The 18,052-nt window shown below is 37.2% G+C and overlaps 1 protein-coding gene across 3 annotated transcripts in view; it reads left to right on the top strand.

Moving 5' to 3' along the window:
• wcy (WW domain-containing adapter protein with coiled-coil wacky) overlaps positions 1-4,977 on the top strand; it is a 32,682-nt gene extending 27,705 nt beyond the window's left edge. For all 3 annotated transcript variants that reach the window (XM_073976196.1, XM_073976197.1, XM_073976195.1), the window contains 5 exons: positions 16-221; positions 287-888; positions 964-1,133; positions 4,370-4,497; positions 4,575-4,977. In XM_073976196.1, the coding sequence (XP_073832297.1) occupies positions 16-221; positions 287-888; positions 964-1,133; positions 4,370-4,497; positions 4,575-4,653 (1,185 nt within the window). In that variant the 3' untranslated portion in view covers positions 4,654-4,977. The remainder of the gene's footprint in view (positions 1-15; positions 222-286; positions 889-963; positions 1,134-4,369; positions 4,498-4,574) is intronic.
• Positions 4,978-18,052: the final 13,075 nt, after the last annotated feature.

The raw sequence follows: 18,052 nt of genomic DNA on the forward strand, positions 1-18,052 counted from the left end.
GTTAATCTATTGTAGACACCTGTTTCATCATCTTCGAGTCAAGTGGATCATCATTTGAACTCAAATGCCCCGGGCCCACCAAAACTAGGCGCTAAAGATCCCGCTTTGTTAATGCGTCAACAACAGATTCATCATCATATAAATACCCCTGATGGACATCTCATATCGCCTAGCCCGGGTGATAATAACCATGCATCAGCACAGCAGGTTATTAATTTAAGGTATGAATTATTTTCTTTTACTTTTTTTCTGGAACCTTTCAATTATAATTTTGATTTTATTTCAGGGAGAATGCTCTAAATTCACCCTTATATAATTTAACACATCCCCATGGCATGTCACCCATGGGTTATAGTAAAAGTCCTATAACATCGTCAACATCAGCTGTATCGGGTAATGCGATACCTACAGTAGTGGGTGGCTCCAGTTCTCTACATGCAACAGCATCAGCTGCGGCACATGCGAATAATGTGAATAGTGGCGGAATGCCCATAACAAGTCTTGCTGCTGCCACCTCATCATATTCCTGCACTAATCCCTATGGACTAAAGACTGTTGATGGCAATGTTGTGCTAAATAGCAACAACGTTGTTGGCATGAATCCACTGCAGGTCGCCACAAATGTTGGCGTTGGAGTAGTGGGTGGGGGAGCTGTTAATGTGGGCAACAATAATGCACTGTGTTCCACATCGATGTTATCAGCTAATCCCAATATGGCCGGTGCAATTGTTGGTGGTGTGGGTGGGTCCGGTAGTTGTGCAGGCGTTAGTGGAGTTGGCAGTAGTAATGTTGTTAATATGAATGTTATACCGGGTGAGGGACCACCGACACCAACACAGGAATTAGATTTAAGTGGTAGTTCATCAATTGATCCACAGCAAAGAAAGTGTAAGTAATAAATTGGAAAAGACATAATGTAAAATTCTAATGTTTTTTGTTGTTATCCTTATATTTTCTTTACAGTGGATAGTACAACATCAGCTTCGTTAAGTACTTTACAAAGTTGTGTTTCCAATTCAATACAGGCTGGTCGTTCACAAGGACCTGAAATCTCGACAAAATTAAGCAAATATTTTAGAGCCGATCTAATTACACATGTTACTAATTGGGCAGCAGATCAATTAGAGAAACAGGTAAGTTAATTTTTTTAATCTCTCCCAGGGGATAATTATAAACACAATTCTGCTGATTTAAGGGAAGGAATATTCGATTAGATCCAATATGTTGGTGTAGCAAACTCCACTTAATTTTTTACTTCTACGTGGTTGAACAATTTAATTCGTGCAACGTTGATGCTGTTATGGTTGGTGATCGATACGTCATTCATACGGAGCCCAATTGTGCAGATACCACTGTAGTCTGCTGTCTAGGAAAGAGTAGACGGCTACAGTGGGAAGGCGATGCCTTTTTTGTTGTATTCTTTGTCAGCTTTTTGCACAGTATCCCTGATTTATATTTCCAATACAAATATGAATACAGCCGTTCGAGACAGTATCCAAATAATGAATTGGCAATTAAGCCAGAGAGTGATGGTTACAACATATTGAAGAAATATCGCCCCAGTCTGTTTAATACAGTGTTCACCAGCAACAACAAATGCAACAACTTTGTTTGTGTTGGACACACGCACGAGATTATCTCACCCTCTCTAGATAAACAACGTGTGGGTTAAATCATTGCTAAAACCATGGATGTAAACTGTCCCGTGGTAAAAATCGCTACAGCCACATACGCACCATAGGTCTGTAGCGATTTTTACCTTAAAACAGTTGACATTCCTGCTTAAACAGTGGTTTTAGTACGTCAAAAATCACCACAAGTAGCGGGAAAACCACCAAGTTGGCACCCCTGGCTAAAACAAAGAAGATAACCGGTGGTGTGAGTAACGATGAAACCCACCACAATTTAGATTGAGTGTGTTCACACAGACACGGCTCGCGAGCCCAGTGGTGATTAACACAGGTTTAATACAAGACCTATATCTCTTGGTTCTAATACATGTAATGTATGGCAGCGTCAGGCGATTAGGCGCCCATGTGCGCCCATTTAACGTTGCTCTCTCCACACACACAATTCAACCCATTGAAAAAGCATGCACTAACACAATGACACCCCGTAAAGTATGCAATAGAAAAGTTTGGTGCCTGACGCTGATGTATGGGAGTAGCTGTGAGGTGGGAAACGCCGAGGTATTGTTATATTAGCTTTACTCTTGATTATATGCTCAACATTAGCTCGCTTTTGGAAGGTCATCATCACACCTGGTCTGACAAATGACGTAACCTAGCAACTCATCGTTGCTCAAACCGCCCGATTTCATCACTTCTAAACGCCACACTTTCGTCAATCATGGGAAAGCTAATTGGCTTAGTTTCAGACACTGACACTGGAACCCAACAGGTTGGTCGGTGAGCATAAGCGGAACAAGTGGCTAAGTGAATTGTGGGCAACGGTTAGGTCACTCTCGAAAACTCGAAAGAAGAAAAATAGGACGTCAGTCATGTTTGGCGACTTTACGATGACTGATCCATAGAGGTAATCGACAGTTTGTTGAGCAACAGGGCGAAACGAAGAGTACTACATCGCATTAGATCGCTTCATACCAAAATAGGAACCGCTATAATTTACAATATATGATGTTGGGAATGACATTAGGAACGCTAAATTATCCAAAGCGTTGGGCCCTGATGTACTCTCCATGGTAATGCTGAAACAGCTGGATGATCCGGAAGTTGACCATCCACATCGTTCACGAAGTCTGGAAAATTGGCCCTACTGAAGCCAACAAGGATGTAAGCAAAAATCAATCGTACAAACAGATTTAGCTTTTGTCTTCCGTAGCAAGGACCCTTGATGCTTTAGTCCTCCACAGCGTCAGAAATAGTTATCCAGTTGCCGATCATCAGCATGGGTTCCGTAAGCAACATAGCACGACAACAGCGCTGCACGTCAACTCCACACATATTAGTAGAGGACTCAACAAGAACACCGATAGAACGTTTGATATTGTCAAGCACTCCACACTGCTTGAGGACAACGACAAGACTATCCTCCGGCCAAGTTTGAAACGTTAATTAATTATATGTGGGGACGCCAGTCGTACGTGGAATGCCGGATTAAGAAGTCCAAGCCCCGTAGAGTGAAACAGGGAGTTCCCCAAGGTGAGGGTAGTGTCTCCGGATCTGTTTAACATCTACCTCTTCCGTATTCCACCCCCTCCACACAGCATTGGGATCGTAACGTATGTGGATGATTGCATGATCTTCACTTCTGGTAACTTCCCTGTTGTTGTTTGTGGAAGGCTGACTCCTATTTGACTGAACTCACCACCTTTTTTCACCCGAGGAATATGATAATATCCATCCAATATCTACGGCCACTCTGTTCACCACAGAGTAGAATGTCGTGGTTGATGTTAGCAGAATTCCAACCACAAACTACCCCAAAATTCTAGGAGTCACATTCGACAGTATGTTCTCATCGCCATGCAGCTATCTGCTAAAATGTTTAAATGTAGAAACAAGGTCTTCCCTATCCGGCAGCACTTGGGGAAGAGAGAAACCTTGTTGACCAGATAAAACGCGATAGGTCGGTATGTGGTTGTAAACTATACAGCGTCAGTTTGGTCCGCGAATATAAGTGCAGTGATGGAAAAATATTCGTATTCAGAATAACGCCTTGAGAACTGCAACAGGGTGCCTCCTCATGTCTTCAGTGGATCTACAGGAGGATACAAGGATTCTTCCAGTACAACAACACAATTGTACGCTCTCTTAGCAATACATGCTAGGATCTTACCCTCAGATCTATCCTAATCACCATATGGTGGATAGGATGCAGGCATGTCAGGAGAGATCTCATCACCTAGAAAGAGAGGTCCAACATTACAAGAGAGAACCCCAAGACCAGCAAGCCTATCAAGCAGGTTTGAATAGCATTCAGACAGTTGCAGTCGCAGATGCCATAAACAACTATTGTGTGAATACGGTTCTCGAAGTACGTCCACCATCGATCGCAGCTGAGGAGCGTCAGCTGCCACGACAAACCAGAGTAGTTTTGGCTCAACTACGCTCGGAGAAGGTTGAATTTTAATTGTCATATTTGTCAAATAAAATACGTATTTGCCCCAAACACCAGTTTTAGGTGCAAGTGTAAAATAAATTTAGGACTAACTGACGCGGGGATGACTACGCAATATAGAGATTTGCATGCTGAAAGTGTAAAACTTCAAGCAAGTCTTGGGAGGAACAGTTCCTAACGTTTGCCTCCGAATTATACTACAAACAATTATAACGAAATTCTTCAATTTAGTTTGTTGATTTAAATAGATCCTCCCTCCTCAATACATACCCATATTATATATTTTCAGGCGCAAAAATGTTCGGAGGAAGCACATTTATACGGAGATTTGCAGTGTACAAAGGTATCAGCTGAACTAAAATGTGCGAGAAGTTTAGTTAGAATAACTGAAATTACAGCCACATTGCAAGAACAAAAGTAAGTCCGGCGTTGCACAAAACTCAAATAATTAAACGTGCAACTTTATTAAAATCTTCTTCTGTCTTCTTTTTTAGGATTATGTATTTACGCCAGCAAATACGTCGAATAGAAGAATCAAAATCACAAAATTCATTTATGTCCGATGATCTATAGCCAATTTTTCGAACTGGATAAATAAGTCACAGAGAATAGCAACTATTCTTCAGACACTAACAGAGACTTCAAAATTAAAACAACAACAAAACCCACAATAACAAACAACAACACTGTTCGATAATGAATCATGATTATGAGAGGTAAAATCTAACAACAAAAAATACAAAAAAAGTATATATAAAATAATGAAAAACAAATAGTTAAACAAGAAAATAAAAGAAATTTAACTCCGCATATTTTGAATGATGAATGAAAATACATTAAACAAAATATAAGTAAAAAACAAAAACAACAACTGCAACAAGAAAAAAGGAAAATAAATACATAATAATAAACACAACACAAAAACAAGAATAAATAAAATTGATGAATAATTATAGTACTATTATTATAATTCGTAATTATAAAAGAAAACTATAAAATAAAATAATAATAATAAAAGAAACAAAAAAAAAAAACGTAAAATTACTAAAATAAAAAATGGTAAAACAAAATTTGTTTAAATTCACGGCGAAAGTTTTATGAGGAGGAGAAACGGCACAATTTTGGGGAATGATATCAAAATTTACTGTTTCATAAGGTTACAAATCGTTTTCATCTGTTTAATGCTGCCATGTGATACCTGTGATCTGCCGGGGTCTTTCCATAATAAATTTTCATCGCTTTTTGTTAAGTGAAACCTTTAAAGTTTTTGGTATTTATTTTTGATAATTTTCGTATATTGTGATGGATTTACCACAACCAGTAAGCAAACGTGAAATTTTAAATTTCGTTTACATCTAACCTTATTATGCCAACCTATTTAATTTTTGATATGTGTGGTTCTAGTGTTGTTCTAAAGAAAAATATGGAAATAGTATACATTTTATGTGAATATCATTGAACGAAAGAATTTTAACTTTAGATTTTTGACCTGGAAAACTCATTTGTATGCTCTATATTGTTTTATCTCTGCAGTTATCCAAATTGAAGTATGCAACTCTGTAATCAAATAACTGGAAATATTGAAGCCTTTAAAAAATTTTGTGTATTTGGAATATTATTCAAAACTGAAACAAACAAAACAGTGCATTCAAATAATATGAACTAAAGCAATCTTCCAACAGTATATTTTAATAATAATGCAGATAAATGAGTTAAATCATTTGGAGAAAAAAAAAACAACTTCCGGTAAACATCTGTGAAGGTAAAAGGAAGGAGTGTGAAAGAATCAATGAATCCAGCCCAATCCCATTTTTAACGCATTGATGTGGATCCTGCTGAATATTTCAGAGCAAAAATTGTGGTTCCTGTAAGGAAAGTATCATTTAGTTATCTTAAGAACACATAATTATGCTGGCAATTAATGCATTAATAGGTTATAGGATGAGCAGCCGCCGTTGTTGTAGACAGCGACTCAGAGACCAGCGGTCCAATGAGTTCATTCTGAAAAGAGAGGGGAGAAAAAAAGAGACCGAGTAGGGGAAAAAGGGAAATGCATAGAGCGAACAACAAAAAATGGTTCGTAAGGTCCGTGGATTCTATGGAAAAGAAGTAAGAGAGAGATGCAATCTCATGTGCACCAAACAGCCTGTGTCTGTGACCGTAATGCAATGATAAACATATCCGCCTTGCACAACACTGTATGTACGGTTCCGGTTTCTAGACATGGGGACATTAAATTTTCAACGGTAGCAGGAAACCAACGTAGAAGCATAGGTTTGATGCTAGGTTGGCAGCCGCTGGACGAAACACTATGGTTTCGGTTCAATCCGGTAGGAAAGAACCCGTTGCCGTGCGATTGGTGACATTTCCTGACTATTTCAGTCGTGTAAAACTCGTACTCGGTTGTAACAAGTAGGTTCCATATCATTGAACTAATATGAATGGGGATCCACTAATTGATGTGAGAGAAGTTAACCTTGTCCTTGTATGTATTATCCATTAAACTATGACACCGGCACAGAAAACCTGCAATACTGAATGTATTTTCCTCCCAATTGGTTGTCATAGATCTTATACGGAAGTGACCCGTAATGACTCCTAAGCCAACTCCGAACTCTGACTGGCTAAGTGGGAGTTTTTGTTGTAGCAGCATTTAAACTAGAAGCGTAGGTTTAATAATGGCCGAAACACTATGATTCCGGGTCATTCCGGTACGAAAGAACCCGCTGCCGTGGGATTGCGCTAAGTGGGATTAGGTATGCACTTCTTTGTTCTGAGATTACCAGCCAGATTGACTTCCAAACGTTTCATCCAGTTCCGTCCTGCCAGATCCTTTCGATTTTCTCAGAGTAGAACTTCTAGAGTTTTTCCATGAAGTTGGTTTGACACCGTCCTTCACTTGTAGTTCAAAATACTGAAAACCCCGTCCTGCTAGTTCATCAACTATCTCAATTCCCTGAGCATTGTAGTGCCAACAATAAAAATTTAACAGCCCTACTACACATTTTTATTATACCCTCAGCCTTTAGACTATCCGGGGGGTATATACACTTTCAAACGACCAAAATGTGCCTCATCGAAATAATGGTTTTACATCCCAAGTATGTTTGAATCCGTTTCAGCCAATTGGGGGTCGATTTAGCCATGTCCGTCCGTCTGGCTGAATGAAGCGCACGAAATCTATCGAACGTCCAAGCTTAGTTTAATTTCGAAGACGGGCCAAGAAAAGTTCAAAAATTTCCCTAAATCGGTGCGTTCAAAAAACTCTCGAAAGCAGTAACCGATTTTGCACATCAAAATATTTGTACCAGATATATATCAGGTTAGAATATTGATTTTATCAGCCCATCCTTCGGACAACTCCCACATAAAATTCCAGAAAAGTGTAGTTTAAGACCTGCTTTTGAATCGGTTTGATTTTCTTTTGCAACAACTTGTATTCGGTGTCCCCATTACAAAGTTACCAGATTTTTAAGGGGCAAGTCCATACTTCCTGTGAAAATGGCCCAAAAGCTTAAAAACCCTACGACCAACATCGTTCCAGACGACCAGCATCGTTCCAGACCTTTCATTTCTCATAAACAGAGCAGCCGATTGGGTCCAAACTTTGGATCTATTTTGTCTAGGTTAAATTCGAAAAGTGGGACATATCGGTCCACTCCTTAGGGTACCTCCCTCACAAAAGTTTTAAAATTTTGTTTAAGTGCAGTTTTGAGATCTCTTCGAAAATCATTTGGAAATGTTTACAGAATACTTCTTGTGATCCCGTTTACAGCGATATTATGTTTTTTGGGGCAAGTCCATGTTTCCTGATCCAAAAGCTCTAAATTATACGGTGAGCAACTGGTGGGCGTGATAACAAATGATTCACAAAATAACATCCACTTCCAAAATGCACTATGTCGGTCTATTCTATCAGATACTCACTCTGCAACACTTTTGAGTTTTAAAAAAAATCCGTATTTTTGTCAGAATGTTCATATGTCCAATAAGGGACACAAAATTCTGACAATCCTCTAAATATTTAATTGTTAGAGAAAATTACATTTGTTGTGTAGCTGGTTTTCGATCTGTCCATAGATGAAACTTTCAGTATGCACATGCTTCAAATTATGCAGAAGAGCGACAGCCACAATCAAAACACGGAATCTTTGGCATATGGCGACGCAAAGAAGAGAGTCGTGAAAAAGCACTCCTGCTCTTCATCTCTTAGCATCGTCTGATTTGCATATATATCAATGAATATTTATTATATGTACAACATTTAGGGGTCGATTATGAATAGCAACCCTACTCCAGTTGCGTTGCTGACAGCAAATTTTATAATAGAAATTTTCATTTCCGCATTGAAATTCATATTTTTTTCAATTAAATTAATAGCTGAAGGTTCAAAACACTGATATTGAATGGATTTAGCATGATTTTCTCATGATTTTCTCATCTGGCAACGCAACTGCAGTTAAGTTGCTATCCATAATCGACCCGTTATGGATTTAAAAAACGTAAAAAATTCACTTGCGCTCATGATTCAATTACTTCTTTGCCATTTTACATATTGCTGGTAGTGTACCAAAACAGATAGTTTCTTAATTTAGAAACATATTACTCCGAAAATTTGTTTTCGTCATGGGAAAATTTCATGGAAATAATTTTCGTTACTGCTCCGATTATTTTTTATTGAATAGTTTTATATATATATAGTTTTGTTTAATGGGCCGATTCCGTACAGCGAGGCGAGTCATGTCGCGTCGCCTATCGTCTCTGTGACAAAATTTAAAAAATGCACTACGTACAGCGATAGAAAATAATCGTCGATAACAAGTTATTTTTATTTTTTTTATTCGTTAGTAAAAATGAACGGCGACAGCTAATTTGTTGTCGCCGGAAAATGAACATTACGGCGACAAAATTTGACGTCGTCGTGCGACTTTTGCCATACATAATGGAAAAATTGCAACTGGCAACGCGACACGACTCCCTCTCTGTACGGAATCGGCCCATAAAAGAAAAATCCATATTTTTTACCATTCTTTCTTTCATTAAATTTATCAATCCTTTTTCGAAATATAAAAATCATGTAAAATTTTGTATGATTTATTTTCCTTTTTTTGCAGTTTTATTTAATTTATTTTATTGCTCATAATTTTTTAATACAACATCAAATATTTTATTTTTATCATTTTTTTTTATCTTTTCGGAAATTACGAAATTATTTGTTTTAGTTCTTTACCCATTTTGTAGATACAACAAAATAATTTGTATACGTATTATTTTAATGATAATGATTTAAAATAAATACACACATGCATACATACAAATTCAAATTCAATAAAAGTAGCATTATAAGTAAAGCACATTTAATTACTTTATATAGTAATCTATATAATTAGTACATACTAAGTGAATGTTCTATATAATTCTATACATATTCTATATAGATTTACAACTTTAATAGACGTACATATAGAAATATTAAACACAACAAAAAAATAATGCAAAAGAAAATCAAAATCCAATGAAAAAAACCTGTGAAATTATTTTGTTTTGCTTTTTATTAATTTATTTTAAAGGTTTATTAGTTTTTTTATTAATTATTGATTTTTTCTTATATTTTCCAATTTTTTTTTTATGAAAATTTTTATTTATATTCAGCACAAATGTTATTTCCAACAGTTGAAATATTTTCTTGTGCTAATCCAAAAATGTAAATGTTATGGTCCTTTTCTATCGGAATTATGCCTATTATGTGCCCTAATAAAGCATAATAAAATCAAAATGTCCATTTTTCAGAATGAAGTCCAATTATTTTACCAGAAAATAAAACACCAAATGCGAATAAAACACTTGAGTAGCTTTTGATATCAAATATTTTGTAAGGATATGGTCGAAATGTCTGTTGATATGATTAAAAGAAATGACATCTTAGCCTTCAAACGGTGTAATACCCACCAAAATCGTGAAAACCTATTCAAATGCAAGGTGTTATTTAAGAAGTAGAAAATAAGCATCTGAAGAATAAACGGAATCAGGAATATTTATTATTGTATTTGACAAGATAATGAGGAAACGGTAAATACAGGGCGATTTAAGAGATAGATGATATTTGCCTTATATCTTAAATCTTTAGCGGTATCCAAGATTAAATCGACCATCTTGAAAAATATAGCCTGGAAATCAATATTGAACAACTACTGTTCTACTTAATGACGGAACTATCACCGATTTCGGTCACAATTGTATTCATAAAATTAAAAATTAATATTAAAGCATGTAAAGAAGTATCAGTCAGCTTTGCTGACAGAGATATACCCTCAGTCTGTATTAGCTGAAACTATCAACTATGGACAGATCGAATACCAGCTACACAACCAAAATTCTTTTCCCCAAAAATTTTGTATTTAGGGGGTTTTCATAATTTTGTGGCCCTCTTTGCATGTATGAAATTGCCTATAAAAATATGGATTTGGATTAAAGCTCAAAAGTGTTGTGGAGGAGGTACCAGAAGGAATGAACCAATTGATCACCGTATAACTTAGAGGTTTAGGACCACTATGTCAGGAAGCATGGACTTGCCCACGAAAAACATAATATTGCTGTAAACATGACCGTAAGGAGTACCTTCGTTAAAAATTTCCAAAGCATCCTCTACAGACCTTAAGCTGCACTTTAAGGAAAATGTTGAACTTTTGTGAGAGTGGACCCTATGGAAAAGCTCGCTTTTGAACAAAAACTAATGGGTCGATTCCGTATTGCGACGCGAGTCATGTCGCGTCGTCAATCGTCTCTGCGACAAAATTTAAAAATTGTACTATGTACAGCGATAGAAAATAATCGTCGATAACAAGTTATCGGTGAGGTAGCGGAGCGTTTTTTGTTTTGATTTGAATAAATCAGAAAAAAAATCAGAGCAAGTTGTACACAAAAGTTATAGTTTTCTAAAATGATAAGCTCTGTGGAATTATTTTTTTATGATAGTGAAGAAAATATAGCTAATGTAGCATCTATCAGGCGACACTTAAGAGATAAATCGAATCCTTTAGAATTTTCATCAGTATTGTGAGTATGTTTGGTTTCCAACATTCATCAAAATATTTGTTAATTTTTTTAGGTTTAAAGCATATTTTCGGCTTCCAAATGACGCTGTTATTTTTTAGCAGAGGCAATAAAAATGACTTTAAAACCCCACAGATCAACAGAAATGCAGCCACTTCTTAAAGTGTGTGCTGCTTTAAGGTTTTTTTTTTTGCAGAAGGAAGCTTTCAAAAATCCCATGGCAATGACTTTAAGCTCGGGATGGCTCAGCCCACATTGTCAAAGGTAGTAAGTAGAACTTCAGAGTTAATAGAGGAAAAACTGTGTAAAATTTAGATAGTTTCCAAATTAACAGAAGAGGAAAAGCGTCAAAATAAAAACTATATTCAAAAAAAATTTTTCCCGGGCGTTGTCGCATGCATTGACGGAACACACGTACATATAATGGGACCAAAGGAAGATGTTCGCTATTTATATCTGGATAGAAAAGGATATTTTAGTTTAAACGTTTTGTTGGCAAGTACATTGTAAATATCTACCTCATTTTGAGGTTTTTCATTTTCTACCTCATAAGATTGTCCAATTTCACTGTTATTATCATCCCATGTCTCTTCAATTCCGTAGATCGCACCTGCAGGATTTGAAGCCATATTAATTTGCAGTAAGTCTGCTACCGCTTGCTCCATCGGCGACAAAGATATTTCTTGTTATGGTCCACCTCCTGTAGCTGTAATGTTCTTCTTATTTTGAGACATTTTTTTCTTCAGTTTGAATTTAAAATGATTCCATACTCTGTGCCATTCATCTGGTGTACGCACACAACTATTTAATTGCTCCGCAACATCCTTCCACACCTCATAAAAAGTGGCTTTAGTTTCGCCAAAAATTCGGACTCCACGAGCTACGTTTGGGTGGGCTTCCATTTTTTCAAGCAGCATTTCGAATTGCTGTTTTGTAGTAATTTTTACCAATATAAGTACTGAAACACCAAAAAACGTATGTAATATTTAATAAATTCACTTAAAATAAATGAAAATGTTACTAAGTCCCAATTTACATTGGGCGAGTTTACTTGCGGCAATTGTCATTTTGTAGGAGAGAGAGGTGAGGCATATGGTAACCCTTTGCCTCTCAGCACCCTCTCTCACCTACAAACTGACAATTGCCGCAAGTAAACTCGCCCAATGTAAATATGGACTTACGTTTCAATTTTTCTTTTTTATTCGTTTGTAAAAATGCACGGCGACAGCTAATTTGTTGTCGCCGGAAAATTAACTTTATGGCGACAGAATTTGACGTCGTCGGACGACTTTTGCCATACGTAAAAATTGTAACTGGCAACGCGACACGACACGCGTCGCAATACGGAATCGACCCATAAAAACACATTCCGAAGGATGTATCTAATGGGCCGATTCCGTACAGCGAGGCGAGTCATGTCGCGTCGTCTATCGTCTCTGTGACAAAATTTATGGGCCGATTCCGTACAGCGAGGCGAGTCATGTCGCGTCGTCTATCGTCTCTGTGACAAAATTTAAAAAATGTACTACGTACAGCGATAGAAAATAATCGTCGATAACAAGTTATTTTTATTTTATTTCTATTCGTTAGTAAAAATGTACGGCGACAGCTAATTTGTTGTCGCCGGAAAATGAACATTTCGGCGACAAAATTTGACGACGTCAGGCGATATTGCCATACGGAATCGAAAAATTGCATTTGGCGACGCGACACGACTCGCCTCGCTGTACGGAATCGGCCCATTAAAAAATGCACTACGTACAGCGATAGAAAATAATCGTCGATAACAAGTTATTTTTTATTTTTTTATTTTATTTTTATTCGTTAGTTAAAATGAACGGCGACAGCTAATTTGTTGTCGCCGGAAAATGAACATTACGGCGACAAAATTGACGTCGTCGTGCGACTTTTGCCATACGTAATGGAAAAATTACAACTGGCAACGCGACACGACTCGCCTCGCTGTACGGAATCGGCCCATAAATTTAATCCAAAACACTCAATCAAAAGACGCGCCGTGGATAGAAAATGGACTTGTGCTGTGGAAGCAAAATGGACTGCATCCTCTCTGCATTATGCCCTTGTTCAAGTCATGACTTCTTTCACATAAAAAGGTGTAGTCCGAAATCAATTGGACTCATGATTCTTCTACTTCTTTGGCTACAAACATTTTGCTGGGTATGTTTAAACGTCGCCGTGTGTTTTCTCTTTTTTGAGCACTTGGCAACCATGCCAAATGTACGACCGCTACGACATTTGTTAATGTCATTGATTGAAGAATGGCTTAAAAAATTCATTTTTTTTGATTATAACTTGAAAACTACAAGATATATTTTTATAAAATTGGTGTTATATGAAAGCTAGGAGAGTCCTCTAAAATACAAAATTGAAAGCCAATCCACATAAAATGAGTTTAAAAGAGATTATTGAATAATTTGTATTAATCTCTACACTAAAAACCTTTTAAACTATTCAGAGTCAATTCCAAGAGCTATCAAATGCGTCCTTTTTCGTCGTTCTAGCACATCAAAGTTATGAGGAAATTAAAAATATCAAAATTGTCTAATTTCATTTGCGCCTAAAAGTATGCTGTATATTTTGTAGGATATGACAAAGATAAACAGCCAGTTTCTGTATGTCGAAAAAAGAATGTGTGCGAATGAAACACGCCCGAACTTTAGTTTTCGAAATAATTTTACCTTTGCTTTTGCTTCAAAACAAAAAACAAATTTCAAAAACACACAAGAGTTTGGACATGTTTCTTTCGCACACATTCTTCTTTCGACATACAGAAACAGGCTGAAATGTTCTTAGTAATTTTTAAACGCTTATAACTTTTAAACTAGGACAAACCAGCTGTAATATGGAACCTATAAGTGTCCTCTTTAAAATGCTTAATATAAACAAAACTAAAAAGCGTGTCCAATATGAAATATTTTATATTTTGTAATATAAATCTATGAATTGTTTTTCTAGATTAAATTTAGTAATTTTGATAGTCCCAATTTACATTATGCGAGTTTACTTGCGGCAATTGTCAGTTTGTAGGTGAGAGAGGGGGCTGAGAGGCAAAGGGTTACCATATGCCTCACCTCTCTCTCCATCAAACTGACAATTGCCGCAAGTAAACTCGCCTAATGTAAATTGGGACTTATATAGTGGAGATTTCTAGCTTTCATTTGGCATGGTTGCCAAAATAACAAAAATCGCTATATTTTACGGCAAAATTAAGATGTTAATAACTTTTTAATGTGCGGAGCTATTTAGGACTTTTAAAAGCTAATGTTTATGTTTTAAGTTTAACTTTCTATTTTGTCATGACTTTGCGATATTCGGTGTTTGCATATTCACAAAAATGAATAAAAACCGGGCAAAAGCTTAAACGTTCGTAACATAACGATACTAATTGATCATCATTCAAATAATGATTTTGGACCCAATTTGGAGTAAATTTACTCCTGTCCGTGCGTCTGTGTGGCTAGTGCACACTATAAATCTCGAACGAATCAACTGATTTGGAAGATGGACCATATCGATCCACTTCATCGGTAACTTCCTCCACAAAAGTTCCAAATTGTGGGGCTAAAATGTTGGGCACGATATCTCTCAAAGGTATTTGGTCCAATTTTTGCACATCGCAATATTTTTTCCAGTCATATATTAGTTTCGAATATGGGAATAGGTTTTCTCCTGCGGTACCTCCCATACAAAAGGCACAAAATTCTGCCGACATCAAGGGCCTGTTGAAAGAACGAAAAACTTGCTTTTCATGGTAATATTGACATTGTTTTTGCTTCTAAACAATTACAAAATTTGAAAATCATACACGAGTTACTGCCTGTTTCTGTATGTCGAAACAAAAATGTGTGCGAATGAAACACGCCCAAACTTTAGTTTTCCAAATATTTTGACCTTCGCTTTTACTTCAAAACAAAAAACAAATTTGAAAAACACACACGAGTTTGGACGTGTTTCGTTCGCACACATTTTCGTTTCGACATACAGAAACAGACTGTTAAGCAGTTTTTCTTTCATTTTCTTTCTCGTTCGACATAGTGAAACAGGCTGCAAGTAAAATAAGGGCCTGTTTCACTATGTCGAAAGAAAATGAATGCGAACGAAAAACACCTAAACTTTGCTTTTCATGGTAATATTGACTTTGTTTTTGCTTCGAAACAACTACAAAATTTGAAAATCATACACGAGTTAAGTAGTTTTTCTTTCGTTTTCATTTTCGTTCGACATAATGAAACAGACCCTAAATGATGAGCACGATGTAATGTTGGAGATATTCCCAGAGTATTTCGGACATGTACAACTTCTCTATAAGTGGTGTCATTAGACTCGTCGTTGGGACTTGGCTATAAAAAATATGTTCTATATAATTGAGTTAATATGAATCGGTGTGCAATCATAGATATGAGATAAGTCTCTTCCCTTCGCCCTGTCAGTCACGGGGTGTTCGACAAACTGTTGATTAAAATAATTTGCGCACCTCTTCGGACCAGTCAGCGCGATGTGTTTACAGTGATATAATGATTTTCGTGGGAAAGTCCGTGCTTCCTGACATAATGTCATAAAATTACTAAAGTGACCAACTAAAATTGCTGGCGGGCACGATAACGAAAGGAGAGTGAGTGGTCTAACCTTAGCTCATCGTAATTTTTCTATCAAACTTAAATTACAGCTTCTTTAGATACTGCCCTCATTACAACGAGATATTTTTTTCTCAGCCAAGTTCATTCTTCCAGACATAATAACTAGAATGGCTGGTGGTCACGATAATTATGGAATGGAGTGACTGACGTAGGTATAACCTGTGAACATCGAAATATTTATCTTAAACTTAAAGCAAGTCGAAGGCAACTCCAAAATGGACTATAACGGATAACCACTCCTCTCTCAAAAAAGTTCAAAATGTTCGCTCAGGTGCAGTTTAAAGGCTGTTCGAGGATAGTTTTGAAATTTTCATCGAAGGTAGTACTTATGATTTCAAAATTCCTCATATTACGACCGAAAAGTTTACTATCGAAAGGAATGATTCTCAAAATTAGATCCAGTTCTTAGGTGGAGCATGTCGGTCCCATGTACTTCCTCTGCAAAAGGTCAACGCTTTTGCGCTTTAATTCGTTTTTATACCCTCTACCATAATATGGAGGGTATAATTAAATATTCATCAGAGACCCTACAAAGTCCATATATTCTTGATCAAGATAAAGTTCTAAGTCGATATAACCATGTCGTCTGTCCGCCCGTCTGTTGAAATCAAGATACAGCTAGCAATATTAAAGATATCGCTTTTTTAATTTGGTATAGAAGTTTTTATTGGGTGCCACCGTGGTGCAATGGTATGCACACCCACCTTGCACGCTAAAGGTCGTGGGTTCGATTCCCCGGCCAGTCAACATCAAACACTTTTCAACGGTGGCAAAATACCCATCAGTAATGTTGGCGACATTTTCTGAGTATTTCAGCCTTGTAAAACTTCTCTACAAGTGGTGTCTTAGACACGCCGTTCGGACTCGGCGATAAACAGTAGGTCCCATATCATTGAGCTAATATGAATCGGGGTGCACTCATTGATATGAGAGAAGTCTCCCCTGTCCCGCCTGGGATGTTTGTGGAACAATTATTATTATTATAGAAGTTTTTATTACTCCTAGGATGTTTGGTTTTACAAATGGGCTATATAAATTTGGTACCTAGTCTTCGTAGGGGGTAAAAAACTTTCGTCCACGCCTTCATATAGCCCCCATAAAACGGTACCTCCCGATGTTCGGTATTTTGAAGGTTGCGGCCACAATATTCCTCAGAAATGACTGAAATTTGGTAACTAGTCTTCGTAGGGGGTATACAACCTTCCCCCAGAAACTTGGTACATGTCCACGCCTTAGTATAGCCACTATAGAACGGTACCTCCCTATTTCCGGTATTTTGAAGGTTGTGGCCTCAATATTCCACCGAAATGGCTGAAAGTGGGAATTTGGTCTTCACTTGGGGTATTAAATGTTCCATAAGAAATTTGTCGCTATAGGTCCAAGCCTTCATATAGCCCCCATAGAACGGTAGCTCCCGATTTTCGCTGTTTTGAAGGTTGTGACCTCAATATCGCTCAGAAATGGCTGAAATTTGGTACTTAGTCTTCGTTGGAGGTATAAAACTTTTCCCCCAGATACTTGTCGGTACAGGTCCACGCCTTAGTATGGCCCCCATAGAACGCTACCTCCATATTTCCGGTATCTTGAAGGTTGTGGCCTCAATATTACACCGAAATTTCTGAAATTTGGTATTTTGTCTTGATTAAACGGTCCGTATGAAATTTGTCGGTATATGTCCAAGCCTTCATATAGCCCCCATAGAACGGTACCTCCCGATTTTCGTTATTTTAAAGGATGGCCACAGCAACCCACCGAAATGGCTGAAATTTGGAGACTAATTGTTCCATTTTACTTCAATACAACTCGTGGTGGAGGATACAACTAGTTCGGCCTAGCCGAACTTAACGCCGTTCTTAACGGCGTGATCATGACTACTTTATATTTTTTCAAGGGGAAGGCAGTACTTCCTGAGATTTGGGCCCCGAAATGTCCCAATATTTAGCGCCAATCATCCACACATATTTCAAACTAAAATGTTTAAGTAGTCCTTGAAGTATTGTCCATACTTTTCTCTTTATAATGGTCCGAAAATTCCGAAACCCCCGCCCAAGTGGTATCTACTAGTAGTAGATGGAGATGGGGCCAAGAATCGAAGAAACCTATTCATTTTGGTGATGATCGGTTTATATTCAGGGATAGGAATTGGCAAATAAATTTTTAAGTGAATAACTCCAATTCTATTAGAGATTTTCCACATGAAAAGCCTGTCTATGAAAATAGAAAATCTAGCCTGTAACATGATGCAAAGTAGGTTGGCGTAG

This window comes from Musca autumnalis, unplaced genomic scaffold (genome assembly GCF_047663935.1).
Source record: "Musca autumnalis isolate F117 unplaced genomic scaffold, ASM4766393v1 scaffold_3, whole genome shotgun sequence".
In the NCBI taxonomy this organism is placed as follows: Eukaryota; Metazoa; Arthropoda; class Insecta; order Diptera; family Muscidae; genus Musca; species Musca autumnalis.